The sequence below is a fragment of the Gymnogyps californianus genome, chromosome 1 (genome assembly GCF_018139145.2).
Source record: "Gymnogyps californianus isolate 813 chromosome 1, ASM1813914v2, whole genome shotgun sequence".
In the NCBI taxonomy this organism is placed as follows: Eukaryota; Metazoa; Chordata; class Aves; order Accipitriformes; family Cathartidae; genus Gymnogyps; species Gymnogyps californianus.
In genome coordinates, this window is record NC_059471.1 from 41,094,004 (window position 1) to 41,106,279 (window position 12,276).

The 12,276-nt window shown below is 35.3% G+C and overlaps 1 protein-coding gene across 6 annotated transcripts in view; it reads right to left on the reverse strand.

The window, feature by feature from the left end:
• Positions 1-12,276, reverse strand: part of PCDH9 (protocadherin 9) — a 688,564-nt gene that overhangs the window by 329,948 nt on the left and 346,340 nt on the right. The window contains exon 5 of one of the 6 annotated variants that reach the window (XM_050901157.1): positions 1,248-1,270. The exons of 4 other annotated variants lie outside the window; for them this stretch is intronic. In XM_050901157.1, the coding sequence (XP_050757114.1) occupies positions 1,248-1,270 (23 nt within the window). The remainder of the gene's footprint in view (positions 1-1,247; positions 1,271-12,276) is intronic. One more of the 6 variants, XM_050901149.1, reaches the window with a different exon arrangement.

A 12,276-nucleotide genomic window follows, 5' to 3' on the forward strand; every position in this document is an offset into this window, starting at 1 on the left:
TATTCATCCAGTCCAACTCTATAGACAAAAGAGAAAGATCCTCCAGAGAATAATTCAAACATCAGAAATTAGATGCCCTAGACAGCATGATTCACTCCCTTGAGATGCTCGTTTTTCTACACCGACCATAGACAGACCTGGGATGACTAGTTTTAACCTAGCACCTAACTTTTAGATGGCTAACTTTTGTAAGAGAAAACAAATTTCTCTGAAAACAAATTCTGATTTCAGTCACTAGATTCTTTCAAGTTGTTGACCAATCTGTTTCTATTGCTGATTCTTGGTCTGCAGGCTTTGGTCAGATTGTCAGAAGTATTTGTGATATGACTGGACGTTAGACCAACCTGACCACATTTGTCCAGTGTAACGCTGGCCTTAAGGAGATCTTCAAGGATCATTGGTGTCTGCTTTCAGCTGGATTTGTATAAGGCATTGAAAAGGCCCTGTATTGATTGAATTAATTTACTATTCAGCATTCTTCCAAATCACCTTCTTCCCCTGTTTCTGCTCTCTGATCTGACACATGTATTGGTAGCTCCTAAAATCAGATCTATCTGAGCTCATCCACTGCTGTAAGAAACCTAGCTTCTGAAAACTGAAAAAACCTCATCTACGTACAAAATGCTGTGGAGGTCACCTCATTAAAGTTTTGCTGTAAGTTACTGAACGGTAACAAAACAGACAGTTTTAAAGGCATCTGTTACTTAGCCACACATCCTTGTGGATTTTGGTCTCTGTAACTCTTGACAGCTGCTTAAGTCATTACCATATCCTCATCAATGTAATCAGTACCCTAAGGCTGCCCTACCTCTCAAATTCACAATCTGCAATGCTGCTCACTTCAGTGCTTTGGGGCATATTAGCAACTCAAGCTTTTTCTGCTTTGATGTGCATGTTCTGTACCACTGACCCCAAAATATGCAGGTCTAATGAATTGGCTTTAATAGTTTTCTTACCCACTTAAATGTTTTTGTTTTAATTGGCTATGCTACCATGTGTCCTGAACTACACTGAAAAGTTCACAGCATAGATGCTAATGGTGCCTTTCTAATTACTGCATAATGAACAAAGGTCTGTCAGAACAATTTCAGAGGTTAGATTTCACAATTAGGAACCCCATTTTAATAAAAATCAACCTAAAAAATTCACACACTTAATAGAAATAATCTACACCACAAAATAATATTTTAAAATTATCTGAGTTTTTAAAAATATTTGTATAAATTCTTCTAGTTACACAAAATTACGATTTTCTTCATTCCTTTTTAATCTACCTGCCGACAGCCACAACCTCAGCTTTATCACATTGTCCCTGAAGTGTACTTAACTTTCATAGATCACCTCTCTGGGGCTGAACTTGATTTCTCTTTTCATTTACTTTAGGGAGCGCTGATAACTGAGGGGCAGGGTCATGCCATCTACTGGCAAGTTTTACATCCAGGCTTGTATGAAACAGAATCCAATGATTTGTCTTAGAAAACTCCAATGCTTTTTCAAAGTAAATTCTATTTTTTTCCAATATTTCCAATTGCATAGGTATCAGTAAAGATATTATTTCTAATGGAGGCCGAAAGTGTAGCAGCTGGTCCTATTTCATCCCCTGTGCCACCTGCTTTGTGCATCAATGGCGCTAGCTAAAATACTTTTGTATCACTGCTAGACTGAAGACCTGAGATCATGATAACATGGTGAAAGTTTAAGATTAGGGTAGATGAAAAGGATGGAAGGCCTCCCCATAATGTCAAAAGACTGTGAGTTAGGCATGAGCAAGGTCCAATATCAGCAATCTCCATTATAACACCAGCTTTCTGCTCCCTTCATTCTCCTCATGTTACATCAGGTTTGACAATTGGGGAGTTTAGCAGAATATTCATACACCTATGTTACACACATTAACTCTAATTAAAACAACACTTGATGTTAGGATAGTTAGTATGGTTGCACTTTTAAATGTTCAGCCACCAGAATATTTGAAGTTCAACAAGAAAAAATGTTGGGGCATTTCACTACCATTTCCACTTAAACATTTAGACACAATTTCACAGCAATGCTGTGTGATATCACACTTTTATTCCTAAAAATTCCCTCCTCCTTTTTCCTAGAAGTGAGTCACAGTTCCAGTGGGTAAACTTTGATTTTTTGATGGAATACAGCAAGGGAATATCACTGAGACACAACAGAGGAAAGGACACTGTCAGATAAACCAATATAGCTTTCTATCATGCAGAGCTGACACAGGAATGGAGGGGTAAGTGAAATTCCCAACAGTCTTCAGATACTATTCCACTTACTGGACACTTTTGTGACTACTTAATGAAGCTTCCATTCCTGCCTGCAGATCCTTGTTATATAACAAGATTTTTCACAGGTGAAAGTGAGAAGGAAAATATGACTTTATATCCAACTTCCTTATATATGCATCCTCTTAAATACATGCATTAATGAAATACAAACAAAAACAAAACCACAAAAACCCAGTAAAATGCTAATTCAGAATGTGTTTAGAATTACCTGAATTTCAATTTTGTGAGATTGGACCAAAGATAATTGTGGTTTAACATGAAAAAAAAACCTTTAAATAATGGCTTTAGAACAAAGGAAGTGTTCACTCTCTCACTTGGTACACATTTACATTTAATTTTCATGCTTAAAGGACTTGCATTCCAATCTCCAAACTGAACTTTAATGCAAGCTGTGGGTAAAGAACATCATCTTCATTAAGCATCAACCAGCAATCAAACAAATAAGAACATTTCAAAGTAGAATTCCCACCCTGCAGGGTTCCAGTGAAGGAAATAATAAAGTGAAATATGAAAAATAAAACTGTTCTTCAAGAAGAACAGATCTAATTAAAAGGAAGACCTAACAACTTCATGGATTAATTGGGAACCAACTGAGATAATTAGACCTCTGGGAGTAAGATTACACCCATCATAAACTGCTTTTTTCACAACTACAGGTTAAGTGCTTAAAGCTTTAATTGGGGGCAGCACAAACACGAAAGTGGAACTTGCACAGAAGAATTAATATTTGGTGAAGCAATATCCTGAAGTACTTTGGCATCGTTAAAACCCACATTATTATTTTTCCCCAAGTGCATCGGATTCTTGGAGCCAAGTTGACAGCCGTGGTTACAATTTGTACCAATCAAAAAATGCTCACACTATTATACTTTGACCTATAAACCACATGTAGCTACTCTGTACATTAGTAGTTCAAATGCAGTTTCACCCCCTGTGATTACAGTTTAAATGAGCTGTTATTTTAACACATACATACACCATGATAGTTTCTGCAGTCAAACCATGTTTTTCAAGAGAAATCTACCCTGAGAATACGACACGAAATTAAAAAAAAAAAAAAAAAAAAAAGAAAGAAGAATCTAAAGACCTGGCAAACTGCTGCAAAGAATAACTGCTTCTCAGAATTGCTCCAAGGACTAATTTTAGTTAAACCATTTGAAACAGAAACAATTTAATACCATAATACAAGTGTCATGGAAACTTTGGAATCCAGCTGACGAATTGTATGTCCATTAGACAACTTGGAAAGCACAGTAGGAAAGCTTTACTAATACAACACAAAAAGTGGTCAGAGTTCCTGCTTTAATCCCCCTTTAGCGGCAGGAAAACACCTGCAGAAGAAAGAAATTACATATTTTCTAAAAGCACCATATGTTCTCTCTTAAATTATAACATTCAACATAAAGACAATTTCTTTTCAATTACAAATTTTATTTGCATGCAAAATAACCTATTTCAATACTAACCATCTTTATTTTTGAGATTATATATAACAGGTGAGATGGCTGAATTCTGTAAATGTTTTAAAATACCATGGAGTATACGTGGGATTGGATTTACTGTGATATAATTTTGGTGTACAACAAGTTATGTGGTCCATAGGAATCCAGAGAGTTATCGGCGTAATTAATCACACCTAAAAATATAATCTAGAAAAGTTTGAAGAATGTTTCTGAGATGGGTATTTCAGTGGGCTCTAAACATGTTACAAGGTGCTTCTCTGAATACACATGGTATGGCCCGTTCAATTTACTAAAATATTTTCAGGAGGTCTCAAGCCATTCTTGGATTAAAATAGGAAAAAAAAATGTGTCTAACACTCCTTTCTTGTAATTGCTTCACATTCACTTCATCTTGTCCCAGTCTTTGTCAAGCTGTCAGGCTCCAGCTGTCAGGCTCTACCTGCATAATTAATCTGTAGTTATCCATTTAGGCATGATGAGTTTCTTGAAGACTAAGAACTACCCTACAAGCCTGATATGGTTACTTCAGTTGAAAGGTATCTTAGGGAATTTCACCCACTGCTTTTTGTTTGAGCTGCTGCTTGGATGTGCCTTGATTCTTGCCTATTTTACCCTACTTACTCTCTCCTGCTGCTACAGCTCAGGATCCTCCCTTTCCTGCATTTTAAACTCCACCTAGTAGCGTGAATCTGGGATGAAGATGAAGCAGGGGTGGAAGAAATTGTTCAGATCAGTGGCATCCCATCATCATGTCCTACAGACCGGCAGATTTCTTGGTTCCTCCAGTTCTGTGATGACTCTTCTGGCCTCTGACCGTGTTCACACTTTGCTCTTTGGATTGGTACACTTTGCAACTTTTCTTGTTCATGATTTTTTCTAGCTCCAAAAAAATCTCTAGCTTCATCTTATTAGAACTATACCATGGAGTGATACATTCATTGACATAACTACAGATGTCAGTTTTAGTCAATGAAATTGTGTGATAAATTTGGTATAACACCATGACTTAGTAAGATAACAATAAACACATCGTTAATAAGTGGAACCTAATTTGTAACTTGGTGTGAGAAATAAACATACTATAATAAAGTAGATCTATTAGGAATCTTATCAAACACAGTATAATCTTGATCTCTCAAAACACAGACAAAAATCTCAAAAAACATTGTTAAACTATTTATAAGTGTATTGCATTCGAAGCCAAGATTGTCAGTTGATTCTAAGTATTTCTATATGCCTTCTGGATTCAGGCACTAATGAACCAACAGCTATCAGCATGACTTTTGCTGAAATACTGTTACATTAATGAGTTTGGATCAGCTGCTCAAACAGTTTGGCTGAAAAAGATGTCTGATCAGGAAATATATTGGGGGAGGCGAACATAAATGTTAAGTTTTAGCCCCTTAAATTTAGTTGATTGCAAACATGATGCCCAAAACCTTTTTTTACGTTCAGCTTGATTTGACACTGCACTGAATAAATTAGACTGTATATAAAACTGCCTTGTTTATCTTTCATGCAAAAACACTGGGACAAGTTCTTCTCTCTATTATACAATTCATAACCCAAATGACATCCTATGTTACACCAGTGTAAAACACTGGTGAATTTGTCACTATCATATTGGAGTCAGCATTATTCAAACCTAGAACTTATTCCCTCAGTTGTGCTATATCTCTATATTATCCTGTCTGAGATTGACACAAACTCCAGTGGGGTCACATATCCCTAGAATTAACATTCTGGTGTGAAAAGGCAACAGGGATTTACATATGACATTGCTTAAATTAATTCTTTCTGTTGTCTTCAGTACAGTACTTCCCTGGAGCACCTTTAGTCATTCAATCCACATGGAATGAGAAAGCTTTCTGTATATTAGTCTATTAAAGGAACCAGAATATGAATCACCAGTCATGCACCTTGACTTTAAGGAAAACTTCCTCAAATAATGGTAATGATTAGATTATACATGAATGAATCACCCTCTGCACCTGTGAGAAGGTAAAGATGATACACCTGAAGCTGATGGCTCAGCACTATGTAGACCAAACAGTGTGTTTGAAAAGGGAGGGGAAAACCATGTCTATCATCTTTTCACCTACACATTACTAAACTGTGTCCTTGGGGGACATTCAAGCTAATTTAACTGGAAAACCTGAAACTGAAATTCCAGACACAGTATTTTAAAAATATTTTAGTGACACTTGTCCTATATAGGAAGCAGATGCATTTATCTAGTTTAAGTCAGACACCAGCACTTGGGATTTGTTCAGCTCCGGGGTTGTATCATAAATTCCTTGAGGGAATTCACAATTCACCAAATGACGTATTGTTATTATCACCAAAAGTGAACCATATTCAACAAAACAGTACTCAGTGGGCAGCAATTCTGCAGTGTATAATTATAGTTGCCGTTTCCCATCCCAGGATTAAATGTGTTTTCACTTTTCAACTTCAACAACGACAAAAAAACAAACCCACCTTTCTCCACCCCTTGAAACACATAAGGAGATTAGTTTTAATACTTAAACAATTCTTTATCTTGATTCTTTGAATAAATCCCACCTATACTATTCTTTCATTGGAACATCTGGATTTTCCTTCCTTTCTAGCATTACTCTGGGTTCTGAGGTTTGGGGTTTCTTTTGTTTTGGTTTTTGAATATATGACACTGCTACCAAATATAATTATCAGCTGCATCTACATTATAATTAAGGTCTTGTTTCTCTGTTGATTACTGTAAATGCCTTGAAAAAAAGAAAAAAAAAACCCTATCCATCTCTTTTTTTTAGCAGTATAAAAGACTGTGTTGCTCCAGTTTATGAGTTATAGCATTTTATGCAGTATTGTTGGCATCTTCAGCTAGCTAAAATCCTCCGTATTTCTCACCTAAAACCTAAGGTCGTGTTCCATTTTCAGTTGCACTTGTATAACTTCAGAAAGATTCTCTCAGTCTACAGACTTTGGAAGTCCTTGCAGATAGATAGAATGGATGAGAGTCCTATATTTATGTTGGAATAAAGGGCAATAGACCTAACTTATAGCTCAGGAAGTTTAGATGTGGTTTCATACGTGAGACCACATGATATTCTTTATTGGTACAATAGGATTAAAGGGTCCTGCAGTACATTGAGCATCCAGCAATGAATACTATCTTATCACTATATTATATGTCCTGTCATTTAGAGAGCATTGATGAGCATGCCCATACAACAGAAGCAAACACATGACATATATATCCTTGAGCAAGCATTGTCTGAAATACCTTTGGAATAATCAGCAACATAGACGCATTTATGCAATGCTGAGGAAATAGGTCCTTGGCTTTGCACCAGTAAAATGTGACCTAGTACATTTGCGCTGTGATGTGCCATCTGATGCAGATTTATTTGCTTGCATTAACATTAGCTCACAAATCCATATATCAGAACCTATATCATTATGTTACTTTTATCCTAGTTCAGTGTGGAATAAATTCGTTCTGTTATACCTCTCCTGATATCCAAAAGTAGGTGTGCATTTCTGTGCTAGAGGAGAAAGATGTGTGATGACAGTTGTCCTGAGGATACTGAAAACCCACAAGACAAAGATTCTCATTCTGTCTTTTAAACTCCCCTCCCCTTCTCTTTCTCTTCCTTTTTCTTTTCTTTATGCCCATGTGAATTGTGAGAAGATAATTCACTCCCTATCCATGTCTTCTCATCTGAAATTTTTAGTAACCTACTTGGCTGGGTGGGTTTTTGTTGTTTCTTTTTGTTTTTCTAAAGATGAGATGCTCCTTAAAATCTTTTGAAGGTATAGCTTTGCACCCATAAAACTTTTAGCAGTGGCGGTGAGATTATGAATAGAAATATGAGAGATGGTATCTCTGACTACCAAATATGGATGCAAATCAAGTAGTCAGATGCAGTTATTCTACTGACCTAGTTTGTAGGTAAGGAATTGTGCATCTGTTCCTCCACCTTTCTAAAAACATGCAACTGAAAACCGCCTACCACACCAACGAAAAACACACATGCACTCTCAGAATAAATTTAAGTATGTTTGTAGAAGAGTAAGAAGAGTACATGAAGTTGCTATTTGCTTGGATTCACCTTGTTGTTTAACACCTACTTGAAATGACAGTAATTCTGGAGTTGCTTCCTGCATCGAACTGCAGACTTGAACTCTGCAGCCTTTCTAATTGGTCTTGCTTGTCACACTTAATTTGTTCTGATTTTATTTTAAACAATTATTAAATACAAATGAAAACACTAAAAGCTATTTTGCTCTATTAGCCTTGTGCATTCCACTCTGTATTCAGGCCCTACATCAACAACTGCTGCAGCAATACTGTTTCTTTCAGGATAAAGACAAAACACGGACTACATCCAACTTTTAATCAGCTGTACAGATGGGTTTATTTCACAAATGCACTAGGCTGCACAGATGGAAGTTTCTGAATGGCTGACAAGGTGTTAAAATGGTTACTGAGATTACAAAGGAATAAAAAAGCAGCACTGGAAATTATAATTAGTAGGGACTCTATCTCTTAAGGGCTTATTAGTTCAGAACTTAAATTTTGTCCTTGGTGTGCGGAAAATGATTTGCAGAGGGGAACACATATCAGATAAGCTATGATAACTGCTTTCTATCCCTTAAGAATACACACAATCTTACAAATATCTAACTCAACTGTTATACCTGATACAATACTCACTGAAACCAGCCAAAAGCATGACATATTTTTGACTATCCAAAGGCAGAACAAACGGAGCAGCAGTTTGTGCTCAGTGGCATACTGAGCAGCAGTTAAAAAAAATCCTGCAGATATCAGTGGAGAAAAATAGCTTTATACACGCTTAATGGTATTATGCTTTTGAGCAGTTTTATTATAAACTCACAGATATTACGCCTAAAAAAGTTAACTGAATTATCATACTTGACTGAACAGGTTACAGCATTCATCACCTCATGGAATACCATGTCAATTTACTATCATGATGCCAAATGGTCTAAACTGTGTTTTGGAAAGAACACAATAATAAAAGAGGTCATGAATAACTGTGATCATTACAGATTCCTGTGCTCTTGTTTGCAAGAGTGGAGGGCTGCAGAGACAATGCTATCTTTATGCTAAGAGCACTAACCTTTTCTCCATCTTTAATGTTATAAGTTTTGGGTCATTCAGGGATGAAATAAGGTATCATAAGAGCCTCTGCAATCTCTTCATATATACTGAGTTGGGGAGAGTTGTGTATGGGTGAATCAGAAACAGACTGTCCTAATACACTGGAAGCTGCACCGTAATTTTATGCAGAACTTTATGCTGAAAATTTTATTCAAAATATGCTCTTGTGAAGATCTTTGATCTTTCAGTACTATGAATAAGAGATGTTTATTGTCCAAAACTCTGGTTTGCCTTCCATGCTAAAGACTCAGTTCTGCAATGAGCATAGTACATAAACATGCATACATGACACCATATAGACAGTAGATGCCTTTAAATGGATCAGATTCAGATAAGGGAAAAAATGTTTTACTAAATCTCAAAATATACAATGAACAAGAAAGACAGGAGTACTCATTTTAAAATGTAGCTTAGAATAGAAGGGAAAACATCTTTAAGAAGTAGACATTAAATTCAAAAGAATCATGGTGTGACTGGCATGATGGAATAGTCAAAGATGACACAAAGGCAAAAATATTCCATATTTGGAATATTTGGGTTTTTTCATAGAAAAAAGCAAGAAGATACAAAAGGCTGTAGAAGTCAACTTCATTCTGATTCTAAGCAAAGTGATACGTATCTATAGGGATTTAGATATAAAAAATAAGGCAGACATGAGTAGGAGGGAAATAAGATAACATAGGTTCATGAAAAACAAATTCAGCCAAACTAATACAATTCTTTTTGACAAGATTAATTTATGTATAACAAAAATAATGCTAGTTATTGACATCAGTTTCTATTTAAAAAAAAAAATATATATAAATTCTGTCTCTCCACAACATTTTACTAGTGAAACTAGACACTAAAATCAAGTCTTTACACATTAAATAAATAAATAAATAAATGGCTAATTAGTAAGTGTCAAAATGTAAAGGTAAACATAGAATCATTATCAAGCAGGTTTGTTTCTACTGCTATCCTTCAGGTCCCAAATCTTGGCACTGTGATTTAAGACTTTCATAAATCATTAATTTCATGAAACAAAGAAATTAGGGATGAAGTTTGCAGATGACATATGGATTAGGGGAAAGTGAATAAACAAAACAAGTGACTGATTAGGAGGAATTTTGGATCACATTGGAATCTGAGACCAAGCGAACTATGTATTTTAACATGACCAGATGTAAAAAACATAAATGTGGAACGGGAGTGGTGGTGGGCAATGAACAAACAGAAAACCTTACGCACCATGTTTACACAGCTGGGGAAGTAATTACATCCAAGAGGATTTGAGGGCTGTTACGGATAATCAGCTGAACATGAGCTCCAAATACAAGACAGCAAACAAGAAGACCAACATGTTTTTACATACATTATATTCAAAAGACTTATATAGTTATTGCAGATTTTCATATTAAAATATGACCAATGCATTAGGGTTTTTTATTTCATGCAGGGGCAACCATTACTAGAATATGGTGTTCATCTGTACATCAGGAAGAAAACTAATAGAATGAGGGAGTTCAGAGAACTATAGAAGAGAGTTTCAAGGCTCAAGAACTGCACCTGTGAGAATCTCAACAAACCAAATAATAACCTTTAATTGTATTAAGAATTTGCTGATAGGAGATGCTTTAGTCTGGCAAACACAAATACAGCAAGATTAAATTACTAAAAACTAAAATTCAGCATACTCAGAATAAAAGGTATTTACATTAATTTAACAATAAGTTTAATTATAAAAAACATATCAAAAGTTCTGGGAGATACACTGTCACTGAATATTTTTAAAGCAAAACTATTTTCTTCTAAAAGAGAGATTCAAATTAAAGGAACAACCAGTAAGAGGAAACCCTGTAGGCTTTGTAATGGAGAAATGCATGTTAGGCTATCACATGGCCCCTCCTGTCTGTACAAACAAGAAGAAATACGAAATAATATCACCGATATGTTAGTAAATTTATTTGGTGAAATATTGAACTAGATAAAGCCTACATAATGTCTGTCCACATGGCAGGATCTACATTCCTTAAGAGGTAACATTGACAGACAGGTGTCATTCCATTGTCTAAATAAATTGAAGTTAACATTTTAGTCAATATATGTAATGGCTTCATACTACTCTACAGAGTAATCTAATGAAATGCAATTAGAGTTTTGAGTTTCTGAGGTTGATTTCAGTATAAACTTATTTGTAAATAATTGATAGTGTGTAAAGATTATGAAATTATTAAATAAATTTATAAAAATGCATGACTTCCTCATTAAGGAGTACAAATGGTAGATTAATAGTCTTATCACCAACAGATTCAAAATACAGCCTTTAAAGAGAATATATTTTATCTGCATAGGGAATCAGATGTTAAATTATACACCATGCACATCAGCAAATACTAGGATGGAAGACTGTCAATGGAAATATCAGTGATCCAGGAGGTTACGTTATATTTCATCAGTATCTACCTTTTTGTTTAAAAGAAAATTGCAAGGTGATGATGTGCTTGGTAAGGAATGGTGATAGACAGTGGAGTGGAGTGCTAATGCGCCATCTCTCAAATAAGAAAGAAAATCAAGACCCAGATCACTGGGGATTGCTTAAAATCTCATGAAGTATTTATTTCCCCATATAAAAAATACTATCAGTGTTAGACTTTGTGACCTTTGCAAACTTCATTTTGAGTAATTAAATTTTGCCCAACTCAGACATCCCCAAACTTACCTTTATCTGACAGCACGATCAATTACTCTATAGGCTGCCCATTGCCATAGCAGCTGGGAATTAATTTTAAAAATTAATAATATTAATAATAATTTCTATAAACTTCCCACCCTTCATGAAGCATTGCTGCTTCCTACAGAAACATTAGAAAATGCAGTTTAATGTCTTTAGAATATAGAAGGACAGAAGTCAGTGAAATGAAATACACTTCACACGTAGTCTTTATTTCATGTAATTTTAGATGTCACAACTTAAGTCACCTAGTGTAAACTACTTAGATAATGTCCTTAGCTAGACTTTGAAGAAAAACCACACAGTTCTAGAAGTAAACCACCACCTAACCTGTTAGAATTTATCCTCAGATCCACCTGCATCACTACCGTAACTACAGAGGAAGCTTAAATGACTGCATGTGACATGAATCCAAGCCTCTGTTCTCCAATTTCGCAAAAAGATACTTCAAGGCTGAATTTTAGACCAAAAGCGCATGCTTTTCTTTCCTAGAGAAAGAGAATTACATATTAATTACCTTCTTTTTTTTTTCTTTTGCATACTAGTCAATTAAAAAAATCCCATGTAAATTTAAGAGCATAGGAGTGAACTGTGGTTTAACATACATATTTTTCCAAGAGACAGGAA